Source organism: Erithacus rubecula, assembly GCF_903797595.1.
Source record: "Erithacus rubecula genome assembly, chromosome: 16".
NCBI lineage: Eukaryota > Metazoa > Chordata > Aves > Passeriformes > Muscicapidae > Erithacus > Erithacus rubecula.
Window position 1 is genome coordinate 10797256 of NC_136668.1, and position 12197 is coordinate 10809452.

The window sequence follows — 12197 nt, forward strand, 5'->3', positions numbered from 1 at the left end:
ATTATATCCTAAACCCAGCAGGGTACACACAATCTGATGGTTATGAGAGGATCCCTGATTAGATTTAAAAATACAGCTGGAATTGTTTGTAGCTGTCTTTTCTTTTCCAGTGACCTTGGACCTACACATCTCATCAAAACACACTGCACACATGTGACCCCTAACAGCCAGGGACCCCAAGGTCTCATTTTCTAAAGAGAAACCCCCAACTATTCAAAGGGGGAGAGGAAGGGCAATGGGGGAGCCACTGTGAATCTCAGGAAAGGAGACCAAAGCCACGTTCCACACAGAATTACACCTTGCACCCATCTAGCAATGAGGGCAAGAGCTGGAGCTGCCCTGCTGTGGGGAAGGAAAGGTTCTGCATTGTGCTGTCCTTGGCACAACACAGGTCCCCAGAACCACCATCTGCAGTTACAAACTCCTCCTGCCTCTCTGCTGGAGCTGCAAACAGGACTGGTCACCATCACCCAGCTCTCTGCTAAAACACAGGCTCTAGAAACCAGCTGGGTTTTGAAAGAAAGGACAGCACTGATGACTGCCAGCAACTATCCAGAGCCTTTCAAGAGGCTTTGGGGATTTCAAATAGCTCCTTGAATTTGGGCACAAGGCATGGGACACATCCTCAGTCCCCAAAAGGCATGTTTCTACCTCAGAGCTCTCAACAGAACAATTGCTGCCTGTGCCAAGAGCTGCCATGCCCTGCAGGGATGGTTACACAGGCTGCACTTTCTAAACCACTTGCAGAGACAGGCTGCTGGAGAGTTGTTATTCCTTGCAATTTGTGTCTTGGATGGTTTACTATAATTAGGAAAAAAGTATATTCCAGAGCTGGAACATTTATGGCTTCTTTACCATTACTGTATATTTTAATTCTTAAAAATAGATGTAAGTGACATGATAAGTAAAGAGTCCTGTTTAATCTATTTTGGCCTGTTTGCCACATTCCTGGTTTGGCCTGTTTGACTTGTTAATTTAGAGTTGCATAAAACCATCTGTTTCACTGTAGACTTTGTTTTAAGCCTCAGAGGAAACAAACCACACAAATAAATGAAATTCACTATGTCATTTCTGTTAGAATATATGCATTTACAGCCATCAGAGCAGACACCAAGTACCCCATAACTCTAATGTCAGGGCAGGTTTTTAACTATTTACAATGCTGTTATAAAAAGTCATAACTGAATTTATATCACACAAGGGATTTTCTTAAATTGTATTCCACCTCTCATTTAAAATGAAAAACAGTGATATTCTGCACATTGCAAAAAGAACATAATAAAGAAAGAAAAAAAACCAAGCTTCATAATTAAAAAAATATATCTTGGAAAAACTATATCCCAGACAAATCTACCTAATAGCCTGGATTTCTGCCTCTGTGGTTTGCAAAGTGAAAGGAGTCATCTCCAGGCTCATCCTCTTGACACGACTGGAAACTTCAGCAGTCAGACTCCATTTGTCAAAAACAGAGCAGACCTACAATTTTTTACTCAACACTATTTTACTAAGAACACACATTCACTGAGGCCAGAGTTTTTTTCAGAAGTGTGTCCTATTGAGAAAAGACTCCTGTTCCAGATGAGAAGGAGAAGGAAGAAAGTCATTACCAAATGAGTTGCCTATGAGGGGGGCTACCACTTACTTCTATTTCTTTGGCAAAAGAATAAAAAACATTTTGATTTTTAGGTACTAGGGATGATTTTTCAGGTATTCATTTTTTTCCAAAAACCAGTGTCCTTGTTTACTGTCTGGGGTACTACAGGGCTGCTGCATTGATACTTAGAAATAAAAAGAGATTCTTTCAAGCAATATTCCCTAGTGTCTCCTTCCATCACTCCTACACTACATAGACTGTTGCACAGACTATGGTTCTAAAGATTAAATATTTAACTAAGGAAACCTAAAGATGTCAGCCATGGAGTAAATACTAAATCAATTTAAGAAAGCTCAATGTTACAGTGCAGAACATTTTACTGCAGTGTGAACAAGTAGCAGGGAGGTGGCCCGGGACCTAAAGTGGCTGTTGAGAAATCAAAGAATTTAGCAGAGTAGCTTTAAAAATGTAAAAGCCAATTCGAATTTCTGTTAGAACCTTATTTGAAGACAGTTCTCCAAATTGTGTCCCTCAGCAGGAAGCTTAGGTTAAGGGAATATACAGCTAAAACATAATGACTTCCAAAAACCTGAGCCCCTGACCTTGTGTCCCCACACACCAAAGCACATAAGCAAGACTTTGAGCATTTTAAGAGTTCCTCACTCAGCTTCTGTCTTGGCTCCTTTTCTTCTTTTCTTTCTTTTTTTTTTTTTTTTTTTTTTTTTTTTGCTTCTCCCTTATTGGATTTTCTGAAAGTGGCCTGGATTTCCCTCCTAGAGTTATTTTATCTCCTGCCACAAGAAAAATCTGCTACGTCTTATTCAAATGGCTTACCCAACCTACATTCCCCAGCCCTTTCAGAGCCTTCCCACAGGGCAGCTGGCAGGGCTGTATACTCACAATATTCATCAAGGTCAGCAGGTACTTCTGAACATGTTCCTTCCCGTGGAACTGAACAACTGAGTCATCAACCCCCAGGAGCACCTCGATGTTGTAATCGTCCTCAGCGGCGTGCCTGCGGCGCCGCCACCGCTGCACCTGCTCCTCCACGAGGCCGAGCCCGCCAAGACTGCCCAAACCAGTCAGGTTGGAGCCTGAAATCAAACAGACAAACAGATCAAACAAATCAAACAGAGCTACCAGCCAGGAGAGCTTCAGGCTTCAGCTCAGATCAATCTGAAGTAGCGGCGTTTGTTACGCGCTGAGTGTTATGTAACAGCGTTAGTTTAATGAAATGTCAATTAAAAACTGCCTAAGTGAGAGAGAAACTACAGAGTAATACTGCTTAATAAATACAGGCCCAAATGAGCAGCAGGTCATACCAATGTCTTGATGACAAGAATGGAGCTGTTTGCAGTAAAATACTTGTTGCTTAAAAGTACTGCTAACAGAAATACACTGTCCAGGGATCCTGTGCTCTCCAGGATAGCCTCTATTTAAAACAGCTAAAGATAGATATGTTCTTCAAAACCTGATCTTACTGCCCACAGACTTCTATTTCAAGGTAAGTGCAGTTGCCAGTACAACCTTTTGTTATCCACCACCAAACCAGCCCCTCAGCCTCAACACTTTAGTTCTTTCCTATTTACACACAGGCAATCCAACAGTAGTGTCATGGATCCTATTTTCATTACAGCTCAGCAACATAGTATAGATATGAGATTAATTCATTTATTGCTACATCCACAATTTTTTAACAGTTTTTCATCCTTCATTCCAAATTTTCCATGTCACTTTGAATTACTGCATGTCAAAGACCAACCCATCAGGCACAACAGTTGCCTCCTTCATTACTAATGATTTCTAACAGTTCCTGTGATATGAAAAGCATGTTCCCTGACAGGATGGACATGCTTAATGTGGCACTTACCATAGAATCTTGACATTTCATCCCACAGAACAGCAATGATTAGCATTCATATCATTATTACCATTTGCATTACAAGAGACTGGAACCACCACCAAGAACCTCCCAATTTTAGCAAATGTCAGGAAAGACTCACTTAGATCAGCAAAAGTACAGAGAGGGCTGTGGGTTGAATAAAGGTCCCAATGATTCATTCACAGAAATATAATGGGATGCAAAGGGATGAAGCCCAAGCCCTCACCTTCAAACCAGAAATGAGAAACAGCTCTTGGAAATGTTACAAAAGTGGATTCTCCATTTCCATTTATTGAAGTTTTTACATCAAAAGTGTCTGCTTGAGAAGGGAATGAGTCACCAGATCACTGGGCTCATTACAAGAACATCTGTGCTCTTGCCTGAGCTGCGCTGCCTCAGGCTGCTGTGTCAGCAGGTCCTGGGTGATGTGCAGCCTGAGCAGAGTTTCCTCAGCTCCCCACTGAGGTGACAACAGCACTCCGACCTGCCCAGCCTCTGGCTGCCAGGAGGGACACACAGCAGGCATCCCCTGCACCCATGGAGCAGTCCTTACTGCCTGGGGCCCCAGGCTGTGCCTCGTGCTGTGAGAACTGCTCTGTTCTCCTTGAAGAGACATCCAGGCAAAGGACAGCCCCCAAAAGACACAGAGTCCTGCCACTTTCCAGCAAGTTTCAAGCTTGTCCTGAGATCCAAAGCTGCAAGGATTCCTCTGCACTGTCCTGGCAGGGCTCCCCTTGCTCAGTGGACAGACAGAATGTCCAACACCCCCATGGAGCCCAGTGTCCTCCCCAAACAGCAGAATTTAATGTAGCTAACAAGAACAACCACCACATTCTCATTGCCATCCTCAGGGCTTCCAGCAGCTTCTGCTCCTGGGGCCATAAGCTCTTAAAATTAGTGTGGTCAGTATCCATGATTCAGCATGAGGATTCATTCTTCACAGAGCCCAGCTGTCACTCCCAGGTGTGCCATGGAGGGTGAACAAGCCTGGCCTGGCAGCACTGGAGGCAGCTCTTTACCTGACTCCAGACCTGCCAAGCAGCTCCAGCCCTGCATCATGGTTTACTCCACCTTGAAAAAATCAAGGTGTTAAAACATCAGTGTTAAAATTCCCTTGCTAGTGGTCAGAAGTAGTGACCAAGCCATTACAGTGGAGACTCACTATGGGAACATGGGGCAATCATATATTAATGATTTATAAGATGAATCACAGTTACTATAAAATATGACCATAAATCTTAAAACTCTGTAGAAAAGTGAACTTAGGCTGGCAGGGGCTGCAGGTTCTCTCTGCTAAAGCAATCAGCAGCAAGGCAAAGCTACCAGAGCTGCTACTGCAGGACAGCTGAGCAGGGGGAGAGGCTGAGCAGTGCACTGAGGTTGTGGACAGGAAGCCCTGCTGGCTGGGGGGCTGTTATTTGGGTGGGTGATTGGCTGTCAAGGTATCTTGAGCTTTTGTGCTTTCATTTCTCTCCCTTATGTGTCAGACTAGCTCCTGGCACGGTACCTTTATTCCTGCTGTGAGTAAATCAGCCAGAGGCAAAATGTGATCCTACCACCCTGCAGTGAAAACTGCCTGTCCTCCCTCTTTGCTGCTCACTTCATCACTGTCACTCTCTAGTCCCTACAGTCCTGTCAACTCCTGAGAAAAGTTATCAGGAGGTTCCCTGGAAGTCATCTCACTGCCAGAAGGCACCAACCAAACACTTTAAATTTTCTTGGGAGCATAAAAATTCCTCACATACACAATCACCTTCAGCCCTCCACTGTTCCCTTCAGGACAACACACCCAGTGCTGGGCACTGGTGCCTTTGAGGCACCAACCCCATGTGCTTCCCAGCAGAGGGAAAGCCACACTGGCTCCAGCTGGTGCTGGAACCATCCCAAAACCAGAAACACAGCTCTAAACATTTACAACAGTAGCTGCAAGATTCCTGGTTCATATCCCAAGTTGCCACCCAGTGCTCTTTCCCAGAGGCTGCCCCTGGACAGGCAGGGATGCCTCCACACACCCCTGACCACAAACCCCACAGAGTCCTCCTCCAGTGCTGCTCTGCCTCTCAGCCTCCAGGATGATGAATTGCTGGATTTGCTGGATCGTGCAATGTTATTCCCATGTTGGATTTACTCCTAAATGACAGTTACCTCCAAGTGAAATCAATACCCGTTCATTAGCAAAGAGGAAGAGAAACAAAGTTCATATGTAGTAAATGAGAAATTTGTTATGTTTTGGCATCTCGGATTTCCTTAGTTAATTTCAATGACTTTGCTGTATAATTGTACTGCTAATAATATGCTAGAAGAGCTCAAGAGAAAGCACAAAGAACTAAATAAGACACCAAATTCCTCTTTCACATTTTCCACATAACACTCCTTCTGATCACCCCTGCACTTTGCACAGTAACATCACAAAAGTAATCTCAAACTGCACTGTTTTACTAAATCATCCCAAGACCTCTCCCTCAGATGTCAATTTTCAGCAACTTTTGCCAAATCAGCCACTAATTATTGGTGCCAACTTTGTTCTCCATCTCCCAAGAGCAGACATTTGGCATTTGCAGCGCCTCACAACAGCCTGTGTTGAATGAAACCCTCTTGGTCCTGCTAGGAAAAATTCACATTTGTGAAATTAACCACTCACAGAGAAGCTTCTATTTCTCTCTCTTGCTGTACATTCATAATAAATCAAATGACAGCAGCACTCTAATGGTTCAACCAAAAATCCCTCAAACCTCCTCTTTTTTTCTAAAGCCAGCTAAAAACTCAGTGATATTTCAGTAATTTTCTCCTACCACTGCAGACCATCTTTCAGAAGAATTCTCCATCTGCAAAAGTCTGGAAAGACACCACCTTATTTTCTGGGAATTTTTGCCTTGCTCATGAATGTTTGATATCATGTTCTTTATGGAAACCCAGTTACATGACATCTCCTGATTCTGCCTCACCCACCATGGCAGGCGAAGCTCAAACAGATGCTCTGAGTTACTGAAGCACAAACACACTGCCTGCCATAAAAACTTCCTCTCCCTGTGTTTTCTGTCACTCCCTTTAGGACATCCACCAAATCCACAGCTGCCAGCTCATGATCTTTTGTTTTTTTCATTATCCCTTTCAAAAAGGCTCAGGAAAACACGGCTGCACCTACAGACCTTACGAAACAACTGGACTTTAACAGTACAAGCCTTAGGGTTCCCCAGTCTCACAGCAGCAATATTGTCCTAATAAAGCAGTTTCTAATATTTTATCTCCTTTTTCTGATAGGGAGAAGGGAACTTTCTGGCAAGCCCAGAGCAGAGGCCAGGATGAGCAGCTGGGAGACTGAACTGTGTGTCATGTTCACAGCCATCATCTGCAACGAGCTGGAATTTCATTTCATTTTGAACCTGAGTGTGCAGCATTCAGAGCAGCCAGGCACCATTGAAATGCAGCTGGTTTGCTTTTGTGGACACTTCATCTGTCAGAGAGAGAGCAGACAGACGCCTGAGCCGACTGCTGAGCACCTTCTGTGCAGCCACACGAGGATCAGCACTTCTGAGCTGCTGCTCTGCCACTCATCCCCATTCCTGGGACACACTGCTGAAGGGACTCCCAGCCTCCCATTCCTTGCTGCAAACCACCAGCTTGGGTGCTGTTTTTATGTTTTTCACCCTCACTCAGACTGAGGACTGTGAAGCACAGCTGGAGCCTGCTCTGCTGTGGTCCAAATCCATCAGTGACAGCACAGGAGCCTGGGGCACCCAGCCCTGCCCAGCTGCACCACAGCTGGTGGCAGTGCCACTCCAAGCCTGGGACTGCAATCCAGCACAGGGATCCACCAGCCCATCCTCCCCCAGTGCTGCAAATGCAGGGGGAACAGGCAGTGTGGGAGGGAAGCAGAGGCAGGGAGGGTGGACTTGCTTTAGCTCTCAGTTTCCAGTGCTCAAGTACATCTGCACCTCTGGGAAGCACCAAACCCTGCTGAGAGCTTGGCACAGAACTGCTCTTTTGGGAGCTGTACCTTAAATCACGAGCCCTATTTCTGCTCTACTCCCTGCCACTTGGATCCTGTGGGCTTCTCTTGTGTTAGTCCTTGGTGATTGACTGACTCCTTAATTAGCCTCCAATTAGCCTGTTCATGCATTTTACCAAAACCCTCATTTGTCTTCCATGGTAAATTGAAACCCAACCCATGGGGGTTCAAGTCAACAATGAACAGTCATCAAACCTTGGATTTTATCTCCCAGTGGTTAATTCTGCCATTTTTAAATTCCTCCACTTCAGGTTTTGTTTTTCATTACAGTTGCACACAACCATGTTGTGTTATGTTCATTCCTTAATCAATAGTTTCTCTGATTTTGAATTTCTTTAAAAACTTATTATGGCTGGTTTTACAGCCATGTTCACCTTCCTCTGCTCTCTGCTTTATTTTCTAAATGTCCTCTACTTGTCTTTCTTCTCCCCCTTAACCATCCTGCTCAGCTACACTGGTGTTTCATAATTTATAAATCCCTTTCCCATACTAAAGTCTGAATTTGGACCCTTCTGCTATAGATCACTCATAAGAAAACTGGGTAAAGCCAGCAGGGAATTAAAATGGGAGAGAGCTTCTGTGAGGTGAAAGCAAATTGAAAACAGCCTAAACAAGAGGAATCCACAGAGTGCATTGGGTACATGATACCAAGTCAGCCCTGTTTAAAAGGCATCTCCAGGAGGACACTGCCTCAACACAATTTTAACTTGGAGCTCAATTTTCATGGGATCCTTGTGATTTCTTGACTCACAGGTTAACAATGAATGCTACTTGGTACATCCTTAACCAAGAGCAATCACTGCAGCAGAATTCTCTTGAGGAGTGGGATCAAATTCCTCCTTTCACATTCTTACATAAACCAAAAGTAAGACTACACTAGTAAATTCAAGACTGGTATCCACCAGGCAACCTCTCCTTTACAACCTCCAAACCTCTCCTTTACAAATCCTTGTCCTGCCCTGATGTGCAAAGCAGCAGCCAGTTAGAAGGAAGTTTTAAGGCTCTGTGCTTTGCTGACCATATGATCTCATTACAAGCTCCCTGCCTCTGAGTTATGGTAATGCTGTTTCTGGTCAAATCACATTTTAACACGGAGCCTGCTCTACCTTTCATCTGGCCAGGGGCAGTTTGCCATGGCTGGGGTAAGTTGGGCTGGGCTTTCCAAAAGTAGGTTCAGATTCCAGCTGTAGGAAGGCCTGCAGATGAGCAGCTGAATTCCTGCTGGAATGATCTGATCCTGGCATTTGAAACCAGGAGTTCAGAGTATTGAACAGTATTTCATATAGAGAGCAATTGCTGCAAAGTGCTTGGGGCAGAACTATTGTGCCCCATTTACAGAGTGAATGCACATTCTTGCAAACACACAAAGAAATGTTCCTTTTCTTTCTTGTCACCTTTGCAACAGCACAGTGACTTTGAAACTTGGGACATGCCCAAGTGTCTGCCTGAATAATAAAATCACAAAATGGTTTGGGTTGGAAAGGACCTTAAATCTCATCCCATGGGCAGGGACACTTTGCACTATCCCAGGGTGCTCCAAGCCCTGACCAGCCTGGCCTTGGGCACTGCCAGGGATGGGGCAGCCACAGCTTCTCTGGACAACCTGTGCCATCATCATCATCACAGGGAAGACTTTTTTCATAATATGCAATCTAAACCTAGATCAGAGAATCGGGGTTATAAAGAAAAACAAAGATGAACCTACCAAAGTTGGAAAAGAGACACTCTTAAAAAAAAAAAAAAAGTCTTTCAAAGGACAAACCAATTAGTGCAGTAAAAATGGCCAGGTGGACACAGTAGCAAGTGGCCAGGCCAGAGGCACTAAGAATAACCACAGCTAGGTGTTACCAGGGAGATCTTTTCTGCCATATCACAACAAAGAGGAAAGATATCACAATACTAAAAAGAGAAGTTGAAAACCAAATTGATCTCATCAGGGCCAGAGTTACACAAAGAATAACATAAAGATGAGAGATAATTGCACTGTTGGAAGATTAAGTGAGAGCAAGGTAATAGAATACCCCAGGCTGAAACTTTTTTTTTTTAATGGTGCAACATAGTGTGTTAAAATTTTAACATTAGTCTTAGAACATAATAGTCAGAAACGGGAAATGAAAGAAATGGCAAACCAGCCAGGAAACCAGTCTGTGTGACCTGGTTGAAATGGAGCTCTCTGAGAACTGAACACAAATTTTTTCCAACAGTGAAACTTATCCTTTGGAAAATTTTCAGCTATCAGCCTTCCTAATGCAAATACAGGTTTCACAATTTAGCACCAAATAATGCATGACCAAGATGTCCAAAGTCAGTGCTTAAAAGTTAGCTCAAAAAGAAAGCTACTCTAGAAAACTAATTTAGAGGCCAACTTCTAAGTTTCACTGACTTAATTGATTGCATCTGAGAAGTGCTATCTGGCAAATATTTTGGCAAGTCATTGTGAGCTGGCCTGTATTGCAGAGCCTATGACTTGCACAACCAGGTGCCTGATTTACCACACCCCACCCAGGAGGAGAGCCCACATCTGGCTGGGACAGGGCTCCATCCCTCCCAGCCCTGCAGAGCTCAGCAGCCTCTGCTCTGCATCCCTCACAGACAGCCACAAAGGCAGCTCCATCTCATTTGCAGCTAATGCATAATTAATTAAGCTGCAGAGTGCAGCCACACAGGCTCTGGGCATGCAGCCAAAGCTCCACAGAGCCCCAAAGACCCACCTGAAGCCCCAAAGGCAAAGGACCAGGAGCTGACCACAACTCACTTTTCCCAACCAGCCTTTAAGGAAGAGTTTATGGGCTGAGTCCAAGTCTGCCACCAAGATACTCAGAATGTCCAATCCATATTCCAAGCATGATTAAATTACAGCAAATTATCACATTAAATAAGCTGCCAAGCTGACCCCCTGGCTTTGTAGGTGACATGTCTAACAATCCCACTTGCATTTTTAACAGAATGAAATGCCAAGCCATGGTACAGGACCTGAATAACAACAGATTACATGGGATGGCAGTTTTCCTTCCATAAACCAAGTATTCTGCAAGAAAGGGAAATGCAGTTTAATTACAATTCAATAAAATAGCATTAAAAACCACACAGGTAACAAAAGTTAAATTCCTAGGCAGGAAGGTGAGATGAGGGAGAAAAGGCAAAGAAGTACACAGAATAGCCATACATCATTGGAAATGTTACTGAAAAATAATGACTGAAGCAAATATTTATCTTTCCTATGCTTTTTAGCCATAACCTCAAGTTTTGCCTTTTGGTAACATTTCGAAGTAGAATTATTCCATCCATTTAAAAGGGCAGCACTTTTCTCAGTTATAAAGTCTCAAAAAGTTGTAAATTATAAAATTTAATGCTCTCAATGTCAAGTAGAATATAAAACTCATCAGTGTAAACAACATACAGCAAAAAATGACAATGCAAACAGCTCCTGTTTCCTACATAATCATAATGATCTTTTAATTAGACAAAGTAAACAGTCTGCTCATTTCACCTTGTGAAGAAAAGCATAGGAAGAAATCTTCCCAAATGCTAAGGTAAAAAATGTCTGTATTTTGCAATATCAGTGAGTTCAACACATTTCTTGTGCATCTCAAAAATTTTGCCATAAATTAGCAGTCAGACAAAAAAATGAGGTTAAATTGAGAATTACAAGAAGAAAACCTCATCCAGACAGGCTGAGCAAAGGCAGGGCAATACACGATGCCTTGGCTACTTCTGCTGGCAGGATTTAAAACTGAGCAAGAAGGAGTTATAATTTTACCTATGTTTTGAAAATACCCTTGTTGCTAATTCTGCTTGGACCTTGTGCACTAACAAACTCAGCTGCAATTGATTAGAGACTGCAGGAAAGACAAAACTCACTTGGAGGATGCAGGAGTTTCTTAAACTTCAAAATGACAGTAAAAAATCCTGAAAGAGAGAATCAGTCTCTGCTCCTGTGAAAGCACACGAGATTTAGTCTCAAGGCATTTCAAAATCAAGGGCAAAGGCTTCTTTTGTTATTTGTACAAGAGCTCTGAATCTGTCAGGCCCTACAAAAGGCAAACTGTGAAATGCTGCCCTTCTGCTGGGGTGGGTGGGTGGGAGATGGGTCCTGGCAGTGACAGCAGAGGGGAGATGCTTTAAAGGGCAGTCCTCTTCATGAGCATGGACTGGGGCTGGAGAGAGGGGAAAGGAAGGCAGGGAGGAGGGAAAGAGGATGAATGGGTGTGAGGATAACAAAACCCTCTGGGGAAAAGGCAAATTTAGAGGCAGAAGTTGAGAGGACACAAATGCAAAAGAGGAAAGTGAGAAGAAATCACTGTTGGTTTTCCCACTGCAGTTCCCCACTGGCCCTAGGAAAGCAAAGCCAGGGCTTCCTCCCACATCCCACTCCCCATCCCTGAAAACTGTGTCCTGGAACAGCCCCTGAGCTTCAGGGGACACAGGGACAAGCACCAAGGTTTGCCAGGCAAACCAGCTCCCCAGCACCTGCATGCAGAGCTTTAATGTTCCTTTCTCAAGATAAATTTAGCATTAATATCTGGGAGCTTTAGAGGGATTAGAACAGGTCAGCATGCATTTATTTAGTTTTCTGGCAGGTCCAAAATATTTTTAATTCCTTTCAGGTCAAATGGACTTGAATACCAAACTTTTTTAAAGTGAACAAGCAGATTAAACATTTCAGTTTGTCTGAAATCAGGTTTTACTCATTTGATACAAAATCAAGCATT

General features: G+C 43.6%; 1 protein-coding gene across 1 annotated transcript in view; it reads right to left on the bottom strand.

Annotated features, from left to right (window-relative positions):
* The window catches only part of ADAMTS2 (ADAM metallopeptidase with thrombospondin type 1 motif 2), a gene marked incomplete at its 5' end in the record, with an annotated part of 171886 nt that overhangs the window by 55904 nt on the left and 103785 nt on the right, over positions 1-12197 (bottom strand). The window contains 1 exon segment of the mRNA XM_079320047.1: positions 2495-2688. Within this exon segment, the coding sequence (XP_079176173.1) occupies positions 2495-2688 (194 nt within the window).